General features: G+C 45.9%; 11 protein-coding genes across 11 annotated transcripts; 4 read left to right on the top strand and 7 right to left on the bottom strand.

Annotated features, from left to right (window-relative positions):
- Window positions 1-1401: 1401 nt before the first annotated feature.
- On the bottom strand, window positions 1402-4029 carry GLAREA_05796 (ClpP/crotonase; the record flags this gene model as incomplete). Its single annotated transcript, XM_008079085.1, has 6 exons — window positions 1402-2042; window positions 2095-2524; window positions 2585-3140; window positions 3188-3350; window positions 3398-3664; window positions 3903-4029. The coding sequence occupies 6 exons, from the start codon at window positions 4027-4029 to the stop codon at window positions 1402-1404; spliced, it is 2184 nt and encodes a 727-aa protein (XP_008077276.1).
- Window positions 4030-4615: 586 nt separating this feature from the next.
- GLAREA_05795 (P-loop containing nucleoside triphosphate hydrolase) lies at window positions 4616-7633 on the bottom strand (the record flags this gene model as incomplete). Its single annotated transcript, XM_008079084.1, has 3 exons — window positions 4616-4852; window positions 5464-6911; window positions 6973-7633. 3 exons carry the CDS (start codon window positions 7631-7633, stop codon window positions 4616-4618), a joined length of 2346 nt encoding a protein of 781 aa, XP_008077275.1.
- Window positions 7634-8186: 553 nt separating this feature from the next.
- On the top strand, window positions 8187-9497 carry GLAREA_05794 (RNA-binding, RBD; the record flags this gene model as incomplete). Its single annotated transcript, XM_008079083.1, has 1 exon — window positions 8187-9497. One exon carries the CDS (start codon window positions 8187-8189, stop codon window positions 9495-9497), a length of 1311 nt encoding a protein of 436 aa, XP_008077274.1.
- Window positions 9498-9845: 348 nt separating this feature from the next.
- Window positions 9846-11357, bottom strand: GLAREA_05793 (Protein kinase-like (PK-like); the record flags this gene model as incomplete). The annotated part of the gene is made up of 4 exons (XM_008079082.1): window positions 9846-10418; window positions 10493-10761; window positions 10817-11198; window positions 11250-11357. 4 exons carry the CDS (start codon window positions 11355-11357, stop codon window positions 9846-9848), a joined length of 1332 nt encoding a protein of 443 aa, XP_008077273.1.
- A 1241-nt stretch (window positions 11358-12598) lies between these two features.
- Window positions 12599-13679, bottom strand: GLAREA_05792 (Carbonic anhydrase; the record flags this gene model as incomplete). Its single annotated transcript, XM_008079081.1, has 3 exons — window positions 12599-12902; window positions 12962-13142; window positions 13199-13679. 3 exons carry the CDS (start codon window positions 13677-13679, stop codon window positions 12599-12601), a joined length of 966 nt encoding a protein of 321 aa, XP_008077272.1.
- Window positions 13680-14300: 621 nt separating this feature from the next.
- On the top strand, window positions 14301-15276 carry GLAREA_05791 (uncharacterized protein; the record flags this gene model as incomplete). Its single annotated transcript, XM_008079080.1, has 2 exons — window positions 14301-14360; window positions 14542-15276. 2 exons carry the CDS (start codon window positions 14301-14303, stop codon window positions 15274-15276), a joined length of 795 nt encoding a protein of 264 aa, XP_008077271.1.
- Window positions 15277-17324: 2048 nt separating this feature from the next.
- Window positions 17325-18286, bottom strand: GLAREA_05790 (uncharacterized protein; the record flags this gene model as incomplete). The annotated part of the gene is made up of 4 exons (XM_008079079.1): window positions 17325-17434; window positions 17491-17733; window positions 17788-17882; window positions 17943-18286. The coding sequence occupies 4 exons, from the start codon at window positions 18284-18286 to the stop codon at window positions 17325-17327; spliced, it is 792 nt and encodes a 263-aa protein (XP_008077270.1).
- A 558-nt stretch (window positions 18287-18844) lies between these two features.
- Window positions 18845-19876, top strand: GLAREA_05789 (NAD(P)-binding Rossmann-fold containing protein; the record flags this gene model as incomplete). Its single annotated transcript, XM_008079078.1, has 2 exons — window positions 18845-19701; window positions 19762-19876. 2 exons carry the CDS (start codon window positions 18845-18847, stop codon window positions 19874-19876), a joined length of 972 nt encoding a protein of 323 aa, XP_008077269.1.
- A 210-nt stretch (window positions 19877-20086) lies between these two features.
- On the bottom strand, window positions 20087-21231 carry GLAREA_05788 (Protein kinase-like (PK-like); the record flags this gene model as incomplete). Its single annotated transcript, XM_008079077.1, has 4 exons — window positions 20087-20449; window positions 20524-20747; window positions 20810-21090; window positions 21137-21231. The coding sequence occupies 4 exons, from the start codon at window positions 21229-21231 to the stop codon at window positions 20087-20089; spliced, it is 963 nt and encodes a 320-aa protein (XP_008077268.1).
- A 311-nt stretch (window positions 21232-21542) lies between these two features.
- Window positions 21543-23507, bottom strand: GLAREA_05787 (SAP; the record flags this gene model as incomplete). The annotated part of the gene is made up of 1 exon (XM_008079076.1): window positions 21543-23507. One exon carries the CDS (start codon window positions 23505-23507, stop codon window positions 21543-21545), a length of 1965 nt encoding a protein of 654 aa, XP_008077267.1.
- A 788-nt stretch (window positions 23508-24295) lies between these two features.
- Window positions 24296-25441, top strand: GLAREA_05786 (uncharacterized protein; the record flags this gene model as incomplete). Its single annotated transcript, XM_008079075.1, has 1 exon — window positions 24296-25441. The coding sequence occupies one exon, from the start codon at window positions 24296-24298 to the stop codon at window positions 25439-25441; it is 1146 nt and encodes a 381-aa protein (XP_008077266.1).
- Between the last annotated feature and the right edge of the window lie 323 nt (window positions 25442-25764).

Genomic DNA, 25764 nt, shown 5'->3' with positions numbered 1-25764 from the left:
ATTCAATTCGTTAGTACTTTCTCATGGCCACATACACGAGGAAGTCCACTAACAAATTTCCAATCCTGCTCTTCGCTTATTCCTTCTGTCATCATACAACTGATCCCTTCTGGCCGCCTCCTCGATAGATGTTGATGAGCGACGCAAGTCCAATGAGGAAAATGGAGCCGAGTAAGACGGCAACAATGATGAGAAAGACCTCCATGTTGAAATGATGACAATTGAAGTCCGGTTCTGCGATATGTTTTGAAGCCTGAGAATTGATACCCCGGATATCCTTTCGTGATTGCGTGCTGATTTCGAAGAGAACTAAACGTTAACCAAATTTACTGAGGGGAAATCCAATCATATGTATAGGGATATTCCGACACGAGGTAGCGAATCGAAAAAAGTAAGCAGTATGTATGCAACCCTCGAGTATCTGACAGAAAGCTGCAGCCTATCGAACCAACGACGGCACTGCCCCCTCGATGTCCCTGGCTAAGAGCTTGCCGAACGAAACAAAGACCTGACAAGCCTTGGAAGCCGCGTAACTTCAACTCATCGGCTTCCTCGGGGACGGAAAGTTATGTGCTCAAGACCGCTGGGCTACTTGGCTGGTGTTGTGCCGTGATAGAATGGCAGTTGAAAATGCTGGGGCTCCAATGAGGAAACGCGCCGGATACGATCGTATCGTATTGCTTTCCGAGAATGGTCCAAGAAGTAAAATAAAAAACTTAAAGAAGAAGAAATTTTGAAACGAAGAGGGGTTTCAGAAAGCCGGAAGGGGTGGCAGTTCGTGACTTGTCAGCTCTGGAATGTGAGAGTTCGTCATTCACTGCCAACCTCAATTGAACCGGGCAGAAGCCCCGAACACAGCAACGGGCTTCCTGTAACCTGGTGAATGCTCCCAAAGACGAATTTTCCCTTCGTCATTCTCTTGACAGCTTCATGATATACTTGGACCGAAACAGCCATTGATGCATATCTCATGAGAATGTTCCCGATTTCCATCCACCTTAACAAGAATTTCGGCGAAAAGCCTTGTCAAAAGATTCCAGAATTTTCGCCCTCAAAATCGTGAACGCGCATCGCAAATCTTGTCAAGACCAATTCAGTATGCAAAGACAAATCCAATATTCGTATCGTTGAAAGAATGCGCGTACCTGTTGTACAAAGTATCGTATCGAGGTCCGGATTTGCCGAGCAGAATTCAGGGGCTGGGGAAGCGCTACGTTGGTTGACAAGCATTGGCAAAATACATACAAATGCCGCGACTCATCACTACGAGCGTCACATCTCTTATACTGTAGTATTGTTATTATTAAATTATTCTCTACATCTTTACCCCACCTAGAAATAATGATAATGATGTTAGATTACATATCTGTGATAGTGTGATAATATATACAAGCGACAGAGTCATGGTGTCCCGTCAACTTTACCTACACCACCAACCAAGCCGACCCAAAAAAACATCCCTAAACACAGCATCATCATCACATAAGCACTTCTCCCAGCAGCACTAGTATCCTCTCCCCCTTCAGTCGCATTTCCACCAGCAGCAGGACCACCAGCACCCGATCCATCACTCGAACCCACCTCACCCATCCCACCCCAAGCACACGGCTTACCTTTCCACGCAACATCATACACATGTTCCCACAGCGCAACCGGATCCCGCACAGTGCGCGCTGTATAAAAGATCTTACAATCCGCCGGCTCAAAGATGAATTGCCTAGGAACACCAGCCTCGTCATTCGCAGGGATACTATCCCTCAGATTAATGCTGTAGGATTGCAAATCGTTGATAGATCCTAGAGGCAGCGGACGAAAACCTGGAAGAATGTCTCTGTAGGTATTTGCTGCAGGTTCTGGAATGTAAGGACGAACTTCGGCGTAATCGATGTACGCGCTTCCGAGAATTAAGGACTGATATGGATATGCTTGGGAGCCTTTGGTGCCGCCAACTGCTTGCATGGGTGCTTTTTGTGGCCGGCCGCCAACGGCTATGGTTTTGACGTTGGCTTGGTTTGTTAGAAAGTTTGCTAGAATGGAGCATGCTGATGATCTGTTAGTTATCGAGTCATATGAAGTGAATTTGTTGCTAATTACCAGAAGCACAAATTCCGTCAGTCAACAGAACGATGTTCTGGGCCTCAAACGGCTGTGGCATCTCTGCTCCATTTGCATATCCGTAAGGAACAAACCCACCCAAAGTTTCGTCGAAAAGCGTGTTATTCAACGGCAATCTACCGATTGCTGTGAAGTTGTCTCCTTTGTCCTCCACAGGTGGAAAGTAGGGTATTTCGCCAGATGTCCAGCCTGTGAAGTTCTGTAGTTCGGCATCAAGAGCGCTCCGATAATTAAATGGGGAAAACAAAGCGGTTGTTTTAAGCTGTGCAAATAGTGCACTGTCGGTCGAGTTGATAGTGAGAAGCTCCTCAGGAACATTACCCCATGTTTCGCCGTATATCTCTGCGGCTGGGTTTACACGTAAGCGTGAGCGGCCTTCGGGTTGAATATTTGGAAATAGGCGATTGAACTACGAATGTGAGCTTTTGTCACAATACTTCAAATGAGATAACACATCGAGGTTACTTACAAGATCATATGGCAAAATGGGGTTTCCTCCAGGATTGCCGCTCACGTCGATAATGAGTTTCGTTTTGTTCGCCGTTGTACAAGCACTGATGAAATCCATCACTGCATCGACGAAAGTATCGGGAGCTTCGAGTGGTGGAGCGGTACTATTGAGGAATGAGGAAATATACAACACCGCCGTGTCCTGATATTCTGTTTCATTCAAAAAGTACCCCGCCACTTGGTTGTTCACATCCTTCGCCACGGGATAGTACGGATAGCCAAGTAGCGTTGGAACGATGGCACCTGTGGCCACAGTCCTATTCGGTGTTGTTTTTGGGCTCGCTGGGACTGAGGGATCCGTAGCGCTCGACTGGGACTGCAAGTCTAGTTGTGCAGGATTGATGCAATAAATTTGAGTAAATGACTCCCCATCCACAACATTACTGGACCAAAGTGCCGCAGTGGTTATTGCATAATTCTCATACGAGATTGTTGATTCGTTACTATATGTAATGTTCGTTACGTCATTGATGGACTTGTAGATATTGGGCAACGTGAATGATCCGTGGAAGCCACTATGACTTGTCAGCGCTGAACTCCATTAGGCTTGGGAGAGAAAGACCCGGAAACTTGACCTCTACCAAAGCTCCAAAATACAGAGTTCCATGCCGCATCTGGATCAGCTGGATAATCGATGGAGAAATGTTCTAGATATTGCGTAACATTCTGTCCGTCGATGAGATCTACCGAAGACACAGAGCTCGATGCCCCTGTAGCAATGTCGCCTTAGAATCATTAGTTTGGCTCATGTCGAGGAAATCTACTATCTTACCAACCATATATATTGAAGGTGCGTCGGTTCCATCTTCAGAGACTGAAACAAAGCTGATGATAGTTTCACGGCCTCTCTGGTACCCTATTGGGGTTCTGGTACAGAGTCCTAAACCCAAATGTCCTTCATGAGCTGATGCAACTAAATTGTGCAAGGCTAAGTCCAAAGCATATTGACTAGAGAGACCACCAGACGAAATCTCGTTGGAAATCTCATCGAGACCTCCGAGAAGATCTACTGGTGGATAGAAGTATTTTCCCGGGGGATCTGAAAGGTTGTTAGTGGATTTCCAAGCAAGGTTCGCATGATTGTTACCTTTTAAGTATGCTAGTGTTGATTGAAATTGTATGTATTTTTTCAATTCTGTAACATAATCAAGGGCGAGTGTAATATTAATGGATGATGAATCTAAGCACGCACGTGCAAGAGACGGTTCGAAGAAGTATGCGCGGTCCAAATCTGCTAATTCTTAGATGGAGGGACAAAACAATGTTTGGTAAAATACTTGACTGGTTGCTGTAGAACTCAACGACACGTTCCGTAATTTGTCCACACGGACTGGTCGTGTTCTGAGATAGCGCATCGGAAATGATTCCCAAAACGACCGTTGCAGTTCTAATGATGTTACGCATTTCGCAGTCTAGATTCAACGAATGAACTCTTCAATATCTTTTGCCAACGAGTAGACTTCCAGGGGCTTGATCGAACCTAAATATCGTCGAAAAGGTCATAGTGTCTATGGTCTGTCTAGGCACGGTACCACTTTTGACGCTCTCCCCACAGTTCGCAATGCATGAGAGACTCAGAGAGCCTCATGTTCTCCACATCTGAAGCAAATTCACTGGAGTAGTTCCGAACAAGAATTGCCAAGCGGCTTAATAGTTTGGCCAGAGATCAAAACATATATCCTGACATACGGCATTGTTCGACAAGAATGACCCCAGACATGAAATAAATAGATGACAATCCGTTCGAAACGTCGTCCCATCCCACCGTTGGGTGCGAAATGCGTGTAGTTAGCCACGCTAGTATGTTTGTTGTGGACGAGCCAAGATACTAAATATCCTCCGTTGACGTAAAAAGTGGAGCATCGACTTGACAAACCAGCGAGAGTTGCCACGATCTTTTTAGCTAAGAGAGCCAAGTTCGTATCAAATGATAGCGAAGACGTTGCCGTGGTACCTGACAACAGAAACTCTTGATTCCATGAACAAACATTCAACCGAAGCGATAATCTCTAGTAAGAAGTCGTTTGACCTCATCTATGGAAAGAACACTAGGGGGCTTAGTGATCAATTGCGACAGGAAACGGAATTGAAGAGCTAATTGGCATCTATGATTCCCAATAAGCATTCGCTCGGGTCTTCTGTCTTTCAACAACAGCAGCATTTTGGCGATACTTGGGAAATGGAAGCTCCTCTTGGCAGGCGCAGTGGCCGATGCATCCCGTAGGCACTACAATTATTAGCTTCAGAGTTCCAAGGCTGCCAGTGGGGAAACTTTTGCCTCTTACTCAAAGTTATTCGCCGGTTTTGATCCAGTGTCCCAGTAGAGGATAATCGGGTATGGTGAAGAACTTTAATGGGATACGGAGCGCGACTTCACTAAACCGTAAAATACATGTCTAACGAACTTGTTGGTTTACACAATCGATCAGATATTCGATGCGCACTATTTCGCATTGGAAATTCCATGCCTAACTGTCTCGTCAGTGTCGCAGAAAGTTATTGCTGGACTTATGCTCGTAAGTGAAATCTGTTAGTCGATCATGAAATTGATAGAATGCGCTAGGATGGTACAGAAAACATGGGACTTTTACCGAAACTCCTTTAATTTCTGCGAGGACGCTCGACTGACAGATATTCGGCTTGACAGTTGTGGATTTGAAAAGGATTAAACCCTCGAGAACTTTTCACACGGCAGCTGAAAGGCAAGATTAATAGGTCATTAGAGTTATTTCTTGTTCGCCATATTACATTCAATTGTGAAAGCTTTAAGCAATTGCTTTTCGAAACCATGTTAGCCACGTATCTCCCAAGGACATGTCAGAAAATTATACAACTTACAGAAAAGGTATGATCCGCCATCGATCCAAACACAGCATCTTTTCCAAGTTTCGCCGCCGTGATCCGCGGACTTGAAATACCAAATGCAATCCTCGTAAGCAGTCTTGGATCATCCCTATCCGGCATTGCGTCCAGAACAGCTTGTAACAACCCTTGATGCATTTTAGCTGGAGGTGGTTCATGAGGTACCACAGCAGTATGCGTTAGACACCACTGACAGTGCCCACATTCCGCCTTGCCATTAGGCAAACTGTCTCCAAAGTGCTCAGCCAAGGATCGTGAAAAGCACTTTGTATCTGTAACAAGAGCTAACATCTCCTCAGCACGCGCCAGAGCGTCTTCTTCCCTCTTCTCCATGATCGTGTAAATCTGGTCTGCCAGTTTCTTGATATCCGTAGGAGTTCTCGGTAAACGGCCAACCACCTTGTAGGCGTTCAATACCCCTGAGGGCTTCAACACGAGGTCTTTACTTTCATTGAAATCATTTAGTTTCCGTACGATATCCATTCGTGGGGTACCTGTTGATGCAACAGCTTTGTCCATATCGAGATGATAAAGCTTGGATGCCTTCTTCCCGAATTGCTTGATTGCCTTTGCAGCAGGTGAATTGTCTCCGGCGATGCGACGATGGTAGCCCTCTTCGACAGTATAAGAGTACTTCGTGTACACTGGGGTCGTTGCTCTAATTAAGTGGTGATTTAGCTCCAATTGAGCGTAGATATTGGATAAGGTAGTGGGACGGATATCAAAATCTTTGCCCTGCTGGTAGTGATTGCGCCTTAATTCCGCTCCAACAGGTAAGGCAGCTGTCTCTTTGTCGAAAATGTCGCCCAATAGTCTGTGCACTGATGACTTTGAAGGCAAATCCCCTCTCGCGAACAGTTCCCGTAGGTGGAGGTCCTCGCTACAAATGTAGAACATGCAGTTGCTAATCTCTCCATCTCTGCCAGCTCTTCCAATTTCCTGGCTATATGATTCGAGGCTGCTAGGTATATTACAGTGAATAACGTTGCGAATATTGGCTTTATCAATTCCCATTCCGAAAGCGATAGTCGCCACGATGACAAGGTTGTTTTCTTTCATGAATTCCTCTTGTACTTTTGTCTTCAATGCGGTATCCATTCCTGCGTGAAACGACTTCGCCTCGAACCCTTGTCTTCGCAGGTCAGCTGCAAGCGCTTCGGTCTGTTTTTGCAGGGTGACATAGACAATCGACGGTCCAGGATTGTCATGGAGAAATGCATATAGTTCAGGTGCCAATTCTTCCTTCGTCCTGCCAGTTTTTGCAAGAAGTTTAAGATTCGGACGATATGTAGATGTTCGAAAAAGGCCCTCGGACTCATCAATGTTGAAAGCTTTGCATATGTCTGAAGCAACTCTTGGAGTCGCGGTCGCAGTTAAACATATGACTCTCTCCGCTCGAATTTCTTGGGCGAATCTTGATACTTCTACTGATCGTTAGCGAAATATATAAAGACAGGAACTTGAACGTGCTCAGATAATCTGGACGAAAGGCATGGCCCCATTCAGAAATGCAATGCGCCTCGTCCACAGCCAGAAGCCGAACCCCGCCTCGTACATGTTTCATCTGCTCCACGAATCCTTCATTGTTCAGTCGCTCGGGCGCGCAGTATAGCAATTTCAGCTCTCCATTGCGGAGCATATCGCAAGTGTGAAGATATTCTTCTCTACTCTTCGTTGAATCTAGCGTCGCAGCTTTAATTCCGCGTCTTACCAATGCGTCAACCTGATCCTTCATCAAGGCTATCAGCGGAGAGACAACCAGCGTGATCCCTCCGTCTGCCGCATGCCGTGTCCCTTCTATCTTGTCTAGCTCTGAGAACAAGAGGGCGGGTATTTGGAAACACAAGCTTTTACCACCACCTGTCGGGAAGACCACCGTCGCAGACCCACCTCGCAATAGTCTAGCAATTACTCGCTCCTGCATCAATCGAAAGGACTTCATCTGGAAGCTCTCTGTGAGCACTTGAACTGCTAGAGCAGACAGCTTCGGGTTAACAGCCAGTCTCTTCGCGGGAGGGGTTTCAACATCTGATATTCTTCGTTTCCGGCCGCCATTGCTGCCAAAGCTCTCGACTATAGCAATGCATTCGGCCTCGTCGCCAGAACTAAGACCAAAGTCTTCCTCTTCTTCAGCCGTGGAAGGCATTGCGGACGGATACTAGCGAAAGCGGAGGGATGCAAACTTATTCGTGGGCTTCAATCTGCTGGTAGGAATTGTAGCTAAAAAAAAACGCATTTATCATCTGTAAAGAAAATAGTCAGTCCTCGACCAGCCCAAGAAACGAGATGTTGGCTTTGAGAGGGGAGTATGGACTTGCCTGTGGTCCGATGCCTCCGAATACAGTGCACTACACTAATAGGCACGAATGACTGTGGGGGCCAACTTACTTAATGGTCGGTGGATTGAATTGAAAGCATCGATCGTGGCGCCGACGACAGTGTCGAAGTCGTTTGAAGCTACTTAGTATGCTACACGAGCCTGGCGCGTGATCACGTGGAGTTAACCAACTCGAGTGATTGGCTTTGCTCCCATTTCTTTGTCGTCGGCATAAAACGTTCGCAGTCTACCTTCCATCGTCGTTCGCGTCCAATTACAACTATGGCTTGCAGCACAAAGGCCACATGCTCTACATTAATGATGGAGGCACACGACGATGCTTTGCAGACGACTCTGCATCAATATCTCAAAGTCATAAGCTATGAACTCCGCGAATTGGCGCACGAAAAAGGAGGTGCCAGAGGGCACACAAGAGTGTAAAGATATCTCGCGGTACAAAACCGTATACCAGACATTGAGGAAGGATTCAAAAGACGGGCACACGAGGAGCACCCGGGCTACGCAATGGAGGCAATCGGGCGAGCAGGATGAGCAACCTACCCCAAGAGGTGTTGGCTGGGGAGCGATTCCACAATATCCAGGAAGGAAATCAAGCTATCCAGGGGATCGAGCTCCGTCCAGCAGGAGATTTTCCGCGCCTACGGTGAGGCCAGCAGTGCCAGTTACGAGGGATCCTTTGGCAGACCGATGCATTGAGGAAGGTCGCCGAATATATATGGGCAATATGCCATACGATGCAACATTGGAAGACATACACACCTTGATTGTAGACGTGGCTCATGCCCTTCAAGACATCAGCATGTCTGTTGACCCAATGACGGGTAAGAATCCTTCGTACTGCTTCATCGATTTTGTCACAGAAGCAGATGCGCATCGAGCCATTCAACAGTACAACGGAGTTGAGTTCCTGGATCGGCAGCTCAGAGTCAAACCTGCAGTAAAGCAAGGATCTGGCACTCGGAGATACCACATCGGAGACGGGAGTATAGGACAGTTTAACTGTAGCGAAGACACGGGTCTTTTTGTTGGAAACAAAGATTCTAGCCCATATGCATTCAATCATTGGCGTCGGATGGACTCGAGGCTTGACGTCGAACAGTTAAACAATTCTGCTCAGGAGGAGTGCCGTCGTCTGTATGTTGGAGGGCCTCCAAGATTCCCCAATCAAGCAACCACCAACCAGCAAATTATTGAGCTGTTTGAAGGCTATGATCTCCAAATTGTCAGCAAGTTGATTTCACCTCATGAATCTGTCAACCAGCATCTTGGCAACCACTACTATTGCTTTGTCGATTTGGGATCGAAAGAAGACGCCGAGAAGGCTGTGGCGGCGCTGGATGGAATCGAGAAGTGGAACTGGAACATCATAGTTCGTCATTCTTCAGGTCGTTCAGGCAAGATCCGCGAGCGGCAGCGGGTGTATCTAGACGGACTTCCATACGTCGACACAGAGGAGGAAAAGGTCCATTTGATCAGCGAGATCGAGCAACTTCTTGGGCCATACGGGAGCCCGAGAGTCGTAGCAGGATCTTTACCGACCCTCGGCAAGACAGCAAAACTGGTTCACCAAATCGGTGTTATTGTTTCGTTGAATTTGAAACCCCAACAGAGGCGGATGCGGCAATTCGAGCATTGTCGAGCACAGGGAACTTGGGTCGGTCTATTACGATGAATGCCAAGCTTAGGGGCGTGCTGGAAGATTGATCTGTTGCTCTGCGGTAGTTGATCGATATGCATTGCCAAGCTAGTGCGAATGATCGTTTAGCCAATGGAAATGAACCTTTTGTGTGCAAGAGTTGTGATTACAATAAAAAATGTTTTCAGTTTCAATCTGACAATCTTTTGCAACGGCCTCGTTTGACTTATGCTAGAAATCTCTGTCGGAATGATCGTGTTGGGCACTTTTTAATCACCTCGATTTATAGCCATCACTAGAACTTAGATTGTTTGAAACCTTGTAAGCTTCAAAGTCGAACGTCGTGACCAGATTGGATATGTTTCAGTAGTGTCTGTTCAATTGTCAGGTTCCAAAGGGCCACTCCCTAATCCAAATTTCCTTCTCTGTCTCGTTCGTCGCATACTCTTCGATGACAGCATCTCTGACTTGCGTCAACGCCCTAACGGCCTCGTCATAGAGCTCATGTTTGATAGCGCCCTCATTGGGAAACAACGGGCCAACAGCGTCTTTCACACGATCCATAGTCTGGAAAGCTTTCCTCCACGCCTCAAAATCAGCCAGAATTTCCTGCATCTCCTCTGGTGAGAAAGTAAATGGATATGGCTCCTTCGGAGAGCTAGGAAGATTGTGCCATGTGTTTTTGAGGTCAATGACATGATTCATAAAGCTAATATCGCCGTCCAATAGCATATTTCGTGCCACAACTAGTAAGGTATACGCATCTGTTTGTTGGAAATCGAGCGCGGCGTAGATACGTTGGTCGTCACGGTGAGCCCAGTTGTTATACACAGCACACAACGTCCTTTCCCAAAATTCGGACATCACCCATCTTTTTTCTTCAGGCTCCATATCTTTCGTGTCCGGCATCACAGGTCGTTCAATTCCGGTAAATGCTGGCCCCTGATAGTCGATGATCTGGGGATGTTGGGCTTGAAAATACAGCGGTGCTATGTCAGTCGACTGCCAATCTATTATGCTAAGAATCGTACTAGGGTCTTCGGGGTCCACAAATACATTTCCAACGTGGAGATCGGTGTGCCAGAGGCATGGTGAGCCGATGGAAGAGAGTTCTGGGGGGGAAGAAGCAACGGAACGAGCTTAAGATAGTACTCAAGTACCTTCAGCTTTTTCTCTTTTGATGGAGTGTAGGTTCCTGGACCGCTGAGAATAATAGGTGATTTGGGTAGGTGGGGCAGCTGTTGAGTTGCAGCAATTTCTCGTAGTCCAACTGCGGTGTGGTATTTATCGATTGTGTCCCCTGTGGATACATGTTAGCCGCGGTTTTTGTAGTCAAATTGAGCAGGAGCGTCTACATGGCCCTCTGTCAAACTCGACGTTTATTTTACCATAGTCCACATAATCTCGGCCAGTAGCTGGACCGACAGCGAACTTTTCATTCATGACCTCAATACCGTTTGCGTCAGTATACAAACACTCTCTGTTAGTCTCTATATCATCCGTGTAATACAGACTTCCAAATTTTCGAAACGAAACGGACGACCAAGAAGAATTGAGTTTGAAGATGTTCCTGACGAGCGTGCTTCGATTCTTCATTTTCATCCTGGGCCACACGGATTGAAGTGAAACGCCGGGTGCCTTTTCCATAATGATGTATTCGGCGCCGACGGAATTTCCCTGTGCTTTTGAACTCCATGCTAGGACTTTGGGGACGGGAGTTCCCAGTGTTTTCCGAACCTTCTCGCGTCAGTCAAGGTCTTCGGATGAGGATAGGAACTAAAGACCTACAAAATCCATCGTAGCAACCTCACTAGCAGTAGTGAAATGCGATCTCCCAGCATTTGGACTCGGCACCTTAGCTACGACTTGTCGGCCATCATCCATAGTAAGAAGCATTGCTCGATTAAATTGGCCATCGGGATACTTTTCAATACTGACACATGATTGCGCTCCTATGGAGTCCGTGGCGATCCGCGCTAGCTCGTTTACATTGAAGTAACGAGAACGTTCAGCTAGTTCTTGTTTCTCGTTAACGAGAAAACGGCGGCGGGTGTATGTGAAGAGGTCGTTGGTATGTGGTAGGTTCTGGGGTTGTTAGTGGGGTTGTGGCAGCGATGATGGTGGGAGACTTGCTTGGAAGTGCGGACTTGAAAGATTGGGCTCTACTCTTGTTCTCGAGACCAATCTCTCCCGCTATGAAGATGCATTTTCGGTCATTGCTCAAAATTCCAATTCCTCTTTCACAAAGTCGCCATCCCACTGAGCGTCTGCGCATGACCGTGCTCACTGCTCAACGTCCCGCTGAAGACCAAGAAGTATAAAATCTCACTTCTTATTACCGGCGCTCATTTCATAGTCAAAGAGACTATAACAGTTAATGTTAGAACATCATGGCTCTCTGTGGCTCGCGTCGTTGTTCGGCGAATGTCTGTTTGGGTCTGTTCAGGGGACGTTCGGCTGCCTACAACGCTAAGGCCCACTAATCGGTTATTTACAGGGGCGCGAAAATAGGCTGTCAAATTTTCCGGGCGCGAAGCAATAACAACGACAACAACGACAACAGTGCTACAACAACTGGAGATATCATGTATCGACTGCACCGACACTAAAACTTGAATGTCAAAAACCTTTCACGGCGACATCAATTGTCTTTACTATGCCAACAATGCTATCATGAGAAGTGATCACCCCCCAGAATTCATCATCGCTGACACAACGTTGTAACACTCGAAGCTATATGGGAAGAAATGTAAACAATTCCTGGGCTTCCTCTGATAGAGTCACGATAATCCTGGGGGAGATTCTGTCAACGATAAGATACAATTTCTCACCTTATTAATCACATTCGTGGCCAAGCTTCAGACCGACTTTTAGTTTTCATTCTCTCCAGATGCCCGCTACATCTAACTTACCACCACGAAGTATGAGTGCAATCGCTCCTAGAGCACATAAGCGCCCTTTTTATCTGACTCTTTGGCTATATCAAATACAAGTTGTAAAATCTCGACACCACGGTATCAGTTACAAAAAATCCCCAAATACGTCCTCGAAATACCCAAGAACGCCGAACACCCAAGAAAAGCTTTTCCACTTCAATAACTTCTATAAACATCATACAAAATTCCACTTATCATCTTCTAGTGGCCACCAGCTGCGACAGGAGCAGCTACAGGAGCAGGTGTCATGGCGATAGCTGGGTCAGAAACTACTGTAGCAGAAACTGCGGGAACTGCGGGAACTGCAGGAACTGGAGCTTTTGGGCCACCTGGAACAGCCTTCTGGATATTCACGGTTCCTGGATTTGCTTGGATATAACGAGAATTGTACTTGAGAGTTCTCTTGACCTCGTTGTAGGTCTGGACGTCGACTGTAAGGACCTGGGTGCTGACGAGCCATTCTACACCTTCAGTGCAAGGAGGAGTAGTTAGGGATCCAAGGTACCTGCGGTTTGTCAGTAAAAGACAGATGTAAGAATTTTTGAGTTTTTAAGATCAACACACCTGAATACTTGGCCCTCGCTGAATCTTTTAGCAAGCTCGGTCAGATCCAAGTCGGCTATCTGCGCAACAGAATTTGGAGCCTCCACTTGAGCAATCTGACCCAGTGTGACGTTGAGCAAAGGATAGTTCTCACAACCGACTTCAATCATGAAGCCAAGTACCGCGAGTTTTGGTTTATCGCCTGCGTTTCTTTAGCTGACTTACTCATCATAGAGGAGTTCATTTTGTTTAACATACCCTTGGTCTTGTGAACAAAGTGGACCTCGATTGGAAACATCTCCCCCTCGATGTGATGCTCGCTTGGAACATGGAAATGAAATTGAGCCAGGTAGTACTCTTCACCCTTGAGTTGAAGAGTGTTGTCCTTGGTCACAGCATCTACCTGAACTTGGGCGGTATGATGAGTGTTCGAGAACTTAACATTGGCCACCTTTCCGTACTTCAGAGGATATCCAGATGCCGCCTCGACCTTTGCGACTTGCTGGTTAAGATCGATAGGTGTTTGATTCAATCCTTCGCCACAAGCTTTGTTGGCCTCAGGGTCCATATTGTACCAAGCCATCGGTCCATCGGTCGCCCCATACGCCCACAAAGGACCTTCCGGTGCAGTCCCATTTCCTGGTGCTGGTGCCTCACGCTTGGTCATATGGCCAAGCTCGGTACAAGCTTGAGCTGCTACAATAAGCGCAGATGCAACGAGGGTATTCGATAACAACATGTTGAGCGGTCTGTAAGAATTGAAGAAAATGTCAAGAGAATTGCAAAAAGTAAGTACAGAAATGAGAATAGAACGCTTGATTGTTTCGATAATGAAGCATCATCATCGTGGCGTGCGATGACTATATACCAGGAGACAATGATTGCAAACTCGTCTCTTCCTTTGCCAAGTCGATATTGACTGAAGTTATTGGGGAGTGATCATATTATGTTGGGTGGCCGAGTCCAAACCGTCAGGAACTATACAGTTGTTACACGCTGCTATTCTTGGTCCGTATAAGTACAACACAACTTTCGCGATTCCCTCACGAATACCAGTACGTGGGAGACATGGGGAGAAATACAAGCAAATGTAGCGACCGAGTACGTAAGCGAGGAAAACCCAACGGGTGGGAATTTTCCAGGAGCAGGCGCACATCATCTGATGTTGTTGCTGCGGTTGCAAGGTTGTTCCCTTAGCTTTTACCGAGACTGCTGACGGCGAACTTGGCGGTTTATTGGGTTGGTTCGTGTATTCCTTTGCGCTGAGGATGGTGATGTGGAAGGGGTGGCGGCGCAGTTACAACAACCATCCTACAGGCTTACGAAGCCCCAAATCTCAGGTGAGCGTTGATGCGACGATATGAAAGAAAAGCAACAGCATCCAGTGTCGCAGAAAGTTGGTTTGTTTACTCCGGTGATCGTGAGTGATTTTCGGCGTGGAATGGAAAATGGGATACATGTTGGCGCGAGGAATGTCGGCGAATTATAGCCATAAAAAACTAATAAACTCAGCGTGAATCGATTGGTCACTTCATACAGTACAAGTACTTCTGCCATTACAGCGGTCTGATCTATTTATCTCAACTACCAACTCGAGTTAGCCTCTATTCGACAAAATGGGCGGGTGGATTAAAAAGCTGAGTAAGGCACTCAAGAACATTGATCCAACCAACAAGGACTCCACCATTCGTGATGAGGCATCAAGATTCAGTAACAGCGTACGCCAGCCTCTATGGGAACTCTCTGCATGGTTTGATTTTCCCGACGATGTTGCGGCTGCTACTCGAGCCTACATTGTAGACCTAGACAAGCAGGCGAAAGACAAATACAAGCCTCTGCCACCGTGGCTACGAATGGTGTTGGATGACTTGGACGCCTACCCGATCGAGATCAACAACATTTTTTACGCGGAGGGTATCGATACCAAACATGGAAATTCAATCACAATCGGAGCGATCATTTACTTTCCGCGCGCAATCAATCTTGATGACAAGATTAATCACTCGAGGGAGGACCTTTGCACGATGCTTCATGTCCTCGAGCACGTTGTCCAGTATAAAAGAGAAGGCGGAGTAGGGGCGCTTCTTCACAAATACTTTCTTCAGCCGCTGGTCAGCGCTGTCGCTCACGGCTCTTCTGCAATCAACATTCATGGTAATGAAGAGCTCGAAAAGGATGCAGAGAATAAAGCTAGTGGCCTGATCGAACGAGTCACTGTGGCAGCAAATGATATTCCCGTCGAGTATCCAGCAGCGGTAGTGGTAAATTCAACAGCTGGTGGCGGTGGGGGCGGAGACAGACCTTCGACTTCAGGACGCGCAATGGAAACGGAATAGTTCTAGAGTCTTGAGAGTAACGCGTAGCTGGACAATACATGTCAGTAGATCTTCATTTCTTGCATCTTGTTGTCTCACTAACAGGTTGCAGAAATGATACAAACACTCGAATCGCGATGTTGTCAAAAGGAAGAAAGGAGTCGCAGCTTATGGTTGAGATTCTTTTGAACAATAAAACTTACTTTTGGTAGCAAGATTAGTCTCTTTGGTTTTTTGAAGAAGTTGCGAAGATTCTCCTGGCGGAGAACTTCAACGGTTCTGATCAAAAAGCCAACAAGTCTGAGTCCACATTTTCGCCTTAACTTTGATGATTTACTCAAGTATAATATGCTGTATTTGGTCTTCATCCAAATTTTACTGCACTTTCTTAGTTATTGAGTCATTGTGTATTTTCTTTCTTTTGCTTTTTAGAATCGAAACTCTAATTTTCTTTTAAACAATGAAAACCGAATTACAATTCAAGATTTTTCCTATGTATGACGATAATATACTTGACACGAGTGGTAGAGTGACCACTGAATAAGTCATGTATAAAATAAGCAACACCCAATCCACCTTCTGCCTTGCCGAAGAATCGACTACTTTCTTCCGGGCTATAAATGATTCTAAGCCAAGAAGCACTAGGCAACACTTAGATTGCACAAAATCGCACTTTGCATTGCTTGAACGCTGCTTAGGTATCAACTCATTCCATAACAGTCTGTGTTCAAAGGTTCTCGCTTAAATCTTACTCTGCCCGACAAACAAAACCTGAGGTGGTTGACGATCCGACAGCTGATATAATTTCGCTTCAGCCTAATAAGACTTGGTTCAGGTATCTACCATCTATTGATTTGCAAAGGATTTTGTCATCTTTGCTTGGTAAATCCTCGAAATTGGAATACCGAGCAAAAAAGCACTTCGTCTAGATATATAATGTATCGTGGATATTTCCCTTTCTCTTCCCTCTCTGTAGTATCGGTCTAGCTTCATATCATTGACTTCTGCTTTGCATTTTTGTCGCATCATATCTATTGTGAACTATGGTCTCATCAACGATGCTCGTAGTGGGAATTTCTCTTCTCGCATGCGTAAATGGTCTGGCTGCACAAGACTTAAAGAGAATGGAGTCCTCGCTCCGCTCAGTCGACATCAGTTACGACAATACCGAATCTGACCAAAGCGTAAGTTTCTTCAATTCTGCCAAATCAATAGACGCGAACACCGAGAAATAACAACTCATTTCAATATGTTCAGCATTGACGAGAGATTAGGAGAATTGCCTCGCACCACGGAGAATGGCTACAGACACCTTGTGCAAAACTTGCGTGTCTCCTCGTCACGAAAAGTCGGAAAATATCAGCCGTAACACGACCGTCATATCTACTTCTAGGAGCAATTCTCCAACTTCAACAATTCATAAAACCATGAGCTCGACGGTGAAAGTGTGTGGACAATCCATCTCAGCTTGTCCTCCAGGTAGCGTTACCACGAGACAAATACCTCTTCAAACGACAGCCACAGCAAAGAACTCGAAAGTGAAAAGCGTCGCTTCCCTACTGCTCCCTTCGGGTTGCATCAATAGTAGTAGATCTATTTCAAGTTGCCGACCTTGTCAGACGGAAAGACCACGCAAATCAACTCGGTCGAGATCAAAAACAAGTAGCCAAAGTCATATTCTTACAGCTGTAGGGTCTGGCCCTGCAATAACTCTTGCAACTTCGACTAGCTCTATGCTATCACCTTCTTCGTCACCCATACAGGCGAATCATGGAACAGTGAACGGGATATCGATGGGTTTGCCGATGGTGTTTGGTGCGGGTGCTTTCATTTTGTTCTTGTAAAAGTCTTTGATGTTGGACTATATACCGTTCTGTTAGAGAGCATAGAAGGCGATGATAAAAGTGTTTTTGGTTCTAGAATCATGACTGGTCAAAGGACCGCGTGGGGGCCGGAATGCGAGGGTTCTGGATTTGTTTATCGAATATCCGTGTAGATTATGATAGAAGAGATTCATGTCAGAAATAATGGAAAAGCGCCGTATAACATGAACGCCTCCAAGAATCAACCTAATTTCGGCCCATTCGACTATACATTGTTGACCCCTTCATATTTTTCCTCAAAGTCTCAACCAACCCAACCCCCTCCGAACCCATGTCAACCTTCTCCATTATCTTTCCTGTACACCATCACATTAGAATACATCACAGGGGTAAATATTTGAGAATCACATACCTAGACCAATTGGAGGCATGTTACCATAGATAGTCTCCCAGCAACCTTTTGGTGAATAGTATGTTTCGTGAAAAATACCCATGTAACGGTACTTTCCTGCATTATAGGCGTTTCTACCTAGATTATGAGCTGCTGATGTTGCAAACTTTTGCAGGCCTTCCAGGTCTTTCCAGTACGACAACCAGAATGCTGTGACACCCTGGGAATCGGATGTATCGAACAACGTTGCACTTCTTCCAAGATCTGCACAAAATCTTTAGAGCGTCAAATACAAAAAGGCAGTCGTGTTTTACTCACAGCTCCATTCATCGCTGTTAGCTTCAGCTTCTTTCCACATATCTTTGAACACTTTGTCGATTTCTGGACTGCCAGGAGCGAGTTTTCCGAGAGGACTAAAACAGGTCAGAAAATTCTTGGCCTCTTATTGATTGTCGTCTCGCAGGATGACTTACTGATTAATTCTCGCACCCAACAAAAACATCACTACTCCGTCCGATGTTGCTGTTTTCTTCGATCCCTCGCTTGGTTCAGAAAACTGGGTGGACCAACGACCGAATCGGATGCCCTTAAAGCTGCCAGTGAATATGTTACGGCACGCAATCCAGACACGAATGACGAGTTGCAAAAGATAAATTAGAGGTAGCCAAAAGGCCAAGTTCATAGGCATTAATGTCTGGCTGAGCAGCTGTAGACCAGCGCCCAACGCTAGCCATGTTGCGACTGAGAAATCGGTGGTTTCCAACAGGTCGCCGAAGTCGTCTTTGAAATTCAGGTATAAGGCGCGAAGAAAAGTCATATTGATCTCCTTGCGAACCCAGATTGCTGCTGTAAGCTTGGTGAGTTTGATGATGATTCAGATCGTTGCGTGCGGGGAAACGTGGCGAGAGATAAATCACGAAGTGAGAGTGATATCGTTGGATGACGTTGGAAAACTCTGTTGGCCAAGAAATATCATAGTGATTATCAAACAAACCTCGTATGTATTGCCAATAATTGGTAGGCACAAAATGACTTCATTCACCTGGGCGTGTTGGCCCATCTCGCTTAATGTTTGTACTCCCTTCTGTGAGGTTGGTGGGCACACAATTCACCCAGATGCATCCATTTAACCGATCCATACAAGTAGTGAATCCAAAAATATTGGCTTACGACCAACAGTTGGACGTGTTGAAGGAATTAATCCATCGTATCTGCAAACCAACTGAGAGGTTACAGGAGGCGGGAAAAGGATGTTCTTCATGAAAATACCCACCAGCCTCAAGCTTGAATTTTGGTCATCTCCAAAAATTCTTGCTAGACCCAGTGTGGCCACAACCATACACTTGGGGTCAAATTCTTCACATTTGACAATACAATGGGCGGCTACTTAGGTTTCATGTACCGTCAACTTACCTACACCCCAAAACCACTTCCTCAAGATACGTCCATCTCCGGCAACACAATCCTCGTCACCGGCGCCAACATAGGCCTAGGCTACGAAGCCGCTCGCCATCTCGCTTCTCACAGCCCATCGCGTCTCATTCTTGCAGTACGCAATATCACCACAGGAGAAGCTACAAAAGAAGCAATCTCCAAAGCCTCACCAGATTGCAATATCGAGGTGTGGCCTTTGGATTACGATTCCTATGACAGTATAATAGCATTTAGCAAGAGAGCGGCGACACTTGAGCGTCTCGATTATGTTCTTCTGAATGCTGGTGTAAAACAAGTGACATACACGACCGCTAGTTCGGGCCACGAGACGAACATTCAGATTAATCATATCTCAACATCCTTACTCTCACTATTGCTCCTTCCCATCCTTCAAGCGACTGCGAGGAAAACCAATAAGCCATCCCGCCTCACCCTCGTATCAAGCGAAGGCCATTTCTGGACTCCCTTCAAAGAACGTACCGCACCTAGCATCCTGACGCGTATGGACGAGAAAGAAACGTTTAGGGATGAGATGGAGCGGTATAACACGTCGAAATTGTTGAATGTGTTATGGGTACGCGAGCTTGCCAGGAAGGTGGATGGGGCAGAGGTGCTGATCAATACATTGAATCCTGGTTTCTGTCATAGTGGCATTCATCGTAATGGGGGTGGTATGATTAATTTGTTCTTGTGGTTGCTTGGGTGGACGACGGAGCAGGGTGGGTATTGTTTGGCGGATGCGTTGGTGGGACATGGAGATTCTCATGGGAAGTATATTAGTGAGCAGAAGATTACTGAGTATGTTCTCCCTCCTGGTATGGTTTACGGTTACGATGAATGCTGATGTTCCACGTACAGGCCATCCAACTTTGTTCTGTCGGAAGAAGGTGAGGTAGCGCAGAGGAGAATATGGGATGAGACGGTTGATTTGTTGAGAAAGGAGGCACCAAAATCAGATATCGTGATCCCATGATTTGGATGCATTGTTGCATAATAGTAGGATACTAAATAATTCGTGGCATCCCAAGATTAATGGCAACGGCTTCCGCTTTTGGTTGGTTCTTATCAATCTACGAACCACCAGCAAGCTAGTCAACGTGCAAAGCTCTTGCAGAGATTGGGGCACATACTATCAACAAGTAGCACAGAGCATGACGAAACAGTAATGAACATACAAAAGATGTCAAGGCACCCCATCAAACCACTTATCCCCCAGCAATTCCCTCGCAGTAGGCCGATCTCTCGAATCGAACTTCATAACCCTCAGCAAAAACTCTCTATCCTCTTCCGTCAAACACTCATCCTCAATATACTTAAAAGACTTCCCTTTGTTATTATCAATAATCCATTGAGTTGCAGCCGCCAAGACAGTCCATCTTTCCGTATCCTTCATCGGCATAATTTCAATGAAGGATTTAGGCGTGGGACCGAAGTAAACAAGCTGCTTTATGATGATGTGGATGATGTACCCTGAGTCGTCGGAAGTGGCGTCTGAAGGGTCAGGCTTAAACATTTGCCAGTTGAGACCCCAGATGAGACTTATAAGCTGGGTAATCATGAGCGACATTCAATTGGTAGTCCGGGGACGTCGCAAATGAGTATGAAATGAGCATTACTTACTGTTGCACCATAGGACCAAATGTCAGTTGATTGGCCCCATCTAAGCTGCAGCATGGCTTCAGGACTTCTGAAAATGGCGGCTCCCACATGAGGGCCGTCTAATCCGATCTTGAGATACTCCTTGGGATCAACACGAAGGACATCACCGAAATCGCCTAGCCGAACATCGCTGAAACGAGATGCTCCAGTGCCGTAATTTACGAAGATGTTGTCTGGCTTGATATCTAGATACAGCTTGTAAGCCATAGGCCGGTTCACATAAGAATTTCTGGTTCTCTGAGCGTACCAGTGTGTGTATAACCCGCTTCGTGTAAAGCCGCAATCGCTTGCAGCACTCTCTTCGCCACAAACTTCACATCCGCAGGTTCCAATGTTTTGAGATGTGATGCATGCAGCACATCAGCATCTAGATGTTGCAAAATTAAACACGGAGGATGCATGACCTCGTCGATCAGCTGCCGAATTGAGGCATGACCATGAAATCGTTTTAGAATTTGTCTCTCATTTTCAAGTCGTCCTTGTGGGGCTGTTTTGACGATGAATTTTCCTGCCTGGATGGTGCCGCTTCTGTGACTCTCAGTAATGAGATGATCAAGTTTGGAAGTAGACTCACGTCGCAGTCCAAACATCTTTCACTATCTGAGCGCCGACTAGATAAGTTCCAATTTTTCCTTCGAGTCGCTGGCCAATCTTTATGGCAGCAGCCATGATCAACTTTCCCGTTGCATCGAGAAGATCGTGTAACAATTTAAATCAAAATTTATGTTGAAGAAAGGATATAAGATTTTGTCGGAGGGGAGAATGTGTATTTGCGGACGATTTTCGGAAGTCCACCACAACGGGACAAGTCACGTGCGAACATTCAGGGGTTGGCTTCCATGTTGCTTTGAACAAAACCAAAGATGTCGTCCATCTAAAGATACAACCCTATCTTTGGCTCTACACACCAAATATCCTCTGAAACGTGAAGAGTTTAGAACGAGCTTAATTTGAGTGGGACGAGTCCCCTTTTTTCACAATTACTCTTCTTCTTTCCGCTTATCATCTTCCTCAAGGAGTGCAATCAGATCCGCCTTCTTTGCCGTTGCCTTATGAGTAATACCTCGATCACGACATATTCTTTCGAGCCCACTCATATACAGCCCAGTATAATCGAGGACTCCAGTATCAAGCCATTTCAGCATCCCGGCTTTGGTGCCCGAACCACCTGGCATGCCCCTTCGGTCACAGATCTCGCGGAGGTTTCTTTCATCTCTTGAAGCCCAATGAGAGTCACTCCAGTCATAGTCACAAGTAGGAAAGGCTGGTCGATCAGTCTTTGCTTGCTCTCCTTCTCTGTAAATTTTGTCTTCTCGTCCATGCCACTGGAAGTCGGCCTTCTTCCAATCCTTTTCGAGAACAACTGGGTGACCAACTCGTTCCTCGAGTTCTGCTTTCTTGGAGTCGAAATCTGCTTGCAATTCTTTCCGCCTCTTAGGATCAAGGGGGGTTTTATTGTAGGGGTTGCCTTCACTTTCGTCTAGCATTGAGTCGAGAACCTCTAATCTGACCCAAAGTTTCATATCCCCATAGTTAGCAGCATCACGATCAAGCGCATCATTGGCAATCAACCGCTCAATCTTGTTAGCTTTGGTTCCCGAGGCAGCATATTTACTATGACGACCTCTCAACAAATCGCTGATCTCATCTGACGTGAGTTGGTCATAATTTGGAGGATTCCGTTGAAGCAGAGTGATCATTTCTTCTCTTGTGCAATTATCTGGTAGTCCGCGGTCGCGGAGAATGACTTGCAACTTGCTGTTGTCTTTGGTTGTATAGTCTATTCCATCATCAACACGGCTTTCTTCTTCATCCCCCGAGACTGATTCATCAGGTGGTAAAATTTCATCAGTGACGTGTACGAGAAGGTGCGGGTTGAACAGTGTCCATTCTCCGGCTGTCCATAAAGGCTCTGAAGATTTAGTGTCCGTTTGGCATGTTGGCTGGTCTTCATCGGTGGGTTCTTCCTCATCTGTATGCTCGTCTTGTTCCAGGGCCTTCGAAATTCGCTGCATGATCAAAGATGCCCTGGCTGAAAGCTTTGTTTCTCGCTCAATCGTTAACTTTGCAGAGACTGGCCTATCCACTTTACGTGACAATAATGCTTCTATTTTACTCCGTTCTTTCTCGGCAGACAAGATTTCCTGATCAAATTCTTTCACATCTTCATCTAGAAGTGCTTCTATCATTTCTTCTCTATCTTCTGGAACATAACAAACTTTCTCTTCTAATAGCGCTTTTAATTCCGCATCGTCCGAATTCTCGTAGGCATTCTCTTCAAGGATTGCCTCTCTCTCGTTGGAGAATTCTGTGATAGACTCGTCGAGCATAAAGAGTTTCTCAAATATCATTTTCTCCACATCATTGCCCGTATCTCGGTCAATTTCATCGTTTAGCATGACGCTTGCAATCTTAATAGCTTTTTTGCCATCTACATTCCCAGGTGCCCGCCGCTGTCTGAGAATTTGGGTGAGTTCAGCACTTGTCCTCAGCCCGTAATTCGCGGGATTTTCTTCCAGTCGCTTGATCATCTCCTCTCGTGTACCCTCAGTTGACAGTTGTCGATCGCGAAGAATGGTCACAAGCTTCTCGTGATCCTTCGTATAGTAATTGATGCCTCTTTTATCGATGCTATTGAGGACTCGCAATGTATTCTTGTATGTCATCGATGATTGGTTTTTCTGGACCGCGGATGGCTCCATGACCACTCGTTCTTCGGAAACCGGTTCCCCATCTTGCTCGGCCTTTCTTAATCGCTTGGCCAGTATCTGCTTAGATCCAGTATGCGGTATGTTCTTTGCCTTTGCCTCCTTGACCAAATCAGTCTTCCACATGGACTCATAATCTTTGTTGGCTTTGGGCGATTCCGTTTCTTTCGTCCGCTTGCTCTGGGACTTTAACGCGTTAGGATCGACTTCGGCTAGTGGTCGCTTTGTGCGCGGCATATTGGGCTGGGTGATGAGGTTATGGATGAACGATTGTTTGGCACAATATGAAGAATAAGGTTTGTATTTGGAACCGTGAATCTGTTGATAGAAAAGGAGAGGGTTGCTGGTTGTTGTTGTCATTAACACCGTTTTAGTCTCGCCGTGCGACGCGACTGATCGGCAAATGACGTCGACCAGCCAAAGAGCGCGAGGAGCTGGGCCTCCCCTCTTCCCCGCCTTTTCCTCCCCTTTTCCTTGTCGCTTCTGCTGAAAGCGTATTTGCTAGTTTGTTTTATTTTACTTTGCTTTGTTTTCGTTTGAAAAGATCAACACTGTCACGCTGTTTGTTTACTTTTCCTATGGCGTCGATTCCTCATAATTAATAAAATATGTGGTCGTTGACAGATAGTTATTTTAATTCGGAATTTAGGGCACCTGCCTTCCCGAAATCATTTTCATACGAAGGACTATTCGAGAATCAGTTGTAGCCGAGTATAACTATTGTGGGGTAGTTAAATATGTACTTCAGTACGAGTTCCCTTTAACCCTTGCTTGTGTGTTGGCTCACTGGCTCAGCCTGCATTCATTTCGAGTGACCCAATCGGATCGAACAGCCTGCGCTTTCCAACATTCTTGTTGGACACGATACTTGTACAGCAGTACAGGAGCTACGGAGCAACTTTTATAACTTTGGGCGAACCTCCCATTGTGCCAAACCGAAGAGCCCTTGAAGCTACCGCTGTTACCACCCAATAGGACTCCCGCCACGAACTTTCCTTCTCAGCGCGATATTGGAGACCTCAATCATGGCTAAAGAAATCAGACTTTGCGCATATGAAGAGACGCCAGACGTGGTTCCGGAGTCTTCATCGCCTTTCAAGTTCACCAGCCTTTCGCGAGAGATTCGTGACCAGATTTACGTATGGGCACTTGTCGCCCCATCTCCAATCATCGTTTGGAAAGGTCAATGGGGCACAGATACCGACAAGACCAGGCGCTTACATTCTTACACAACGTTCACAGATGTTGTCCAAATTCGTAAAGAAACTCACAGACGATGGATTGATCCTTCTGCCACAAAACACAGCCTTGCAGAATGTTCGACTAATTTATTCTTCTGTAATAAGCAGATTGGAGAAGAAGCCGCCAAAGTGTTCTACCGAAAGAATGTGTTTGCCTTCCTCGGAGATCACAATTGGGACCCTATTGTCTCTTGGCTTACAATGATCAATAATCGAAACCGAAATCATCTTGCGACGCTAGAATTTAAAGCGTATCGCCCCGAAGAAGTCTGGCAGCGTCCGAACGGCGAGCGGGATACCCGCGAAGAAGATTCTAGAGAACCCGATTACCCTCGTAATCCGCATCTTCATTTCAGTACTCCTATCAAGTACGGATTAGTTGAAATCATCAATCCTGCAATTGAAGAAATCTTCCAATTACTTGGGCAGCAAAAAACATCTACACATAAAGTCACGATTAACTTTAAGTTGAGATATAATTATCCAGGATGTGGATGGGTTGTTGAAGAAGGTGATCACTATCCGCAAGATGGCTGGTGCAGTATGGACTTACCAAATCTGGTGGAAAAGTTCAGAACGCTCTATTCGCCCAAGTCACTTGTAGACGTGATTTGGACCGGGAAATGTCCAAAAGAGATTGTGGGAAGGGGAGACAGGGATTACACTCGGACGTCTATTGAAGTCCATCTTGAAAATATGAAGAACAAAGGCTGGGAAGTCGAAATATCGCCAATGGAAGGGGACAACTGGGAATGGGCTCTTTACGATAAGTACGATGCCGAGGACAAGCATATTCCGAGTATGGTGCTGAGAAGAATGCCCCTCAAAGAGCCCTTGATAGGCGATGATCCGAACCCATGGGCAGGCGCGTTGAGAAGGCTCAGTTCCGAGGAATACGAGCTTGAAAAGACCAATCATTATTATGATTGACAGATACCTCCTTCGACGTTTAGAAAACACGGATCCGAGTTTTCAAACACCAGCTGCCAAAGTACCTGATGAGAGGCCTTCCATAACCACGAACAGATTAAATCGGTTATATTGTTCCATTGTCTGAGCAATTGCAACTGGGCGATTGGGACTGAACGGTTCATTGTGTGGCAGACATCCCGCGCACATCCGTCAAATGAGTACAGCTTATCCATGGATTTGTTTTTAAAGATTGATTTCATTTTAGCCGGGTAAGGGGCATTGTTAGGTACAAGTTGTATACAGCAATGAATTGTTCAGATGCTATTAGAACGAGAAGATAA

Source organism: Glarea lozoyensis, assembly GCF_000409485.1.
Source record: "Glarea lozoyensis ATCC 20868 chromosome Unknown GLAREA10, whole genome shotgun sequence".
NCBI classification, from domain to species: Eukaryota; Fungi; Ascomycota; class Leotiomycetes; order Helotiales; family Helotiaceae; genus Glarea; species Glarea lozoyensis.
Note: the sequence above shows the minus strand (reverse complement) of the source record. Positions and strands in the feature narration are given on the sequence as shown.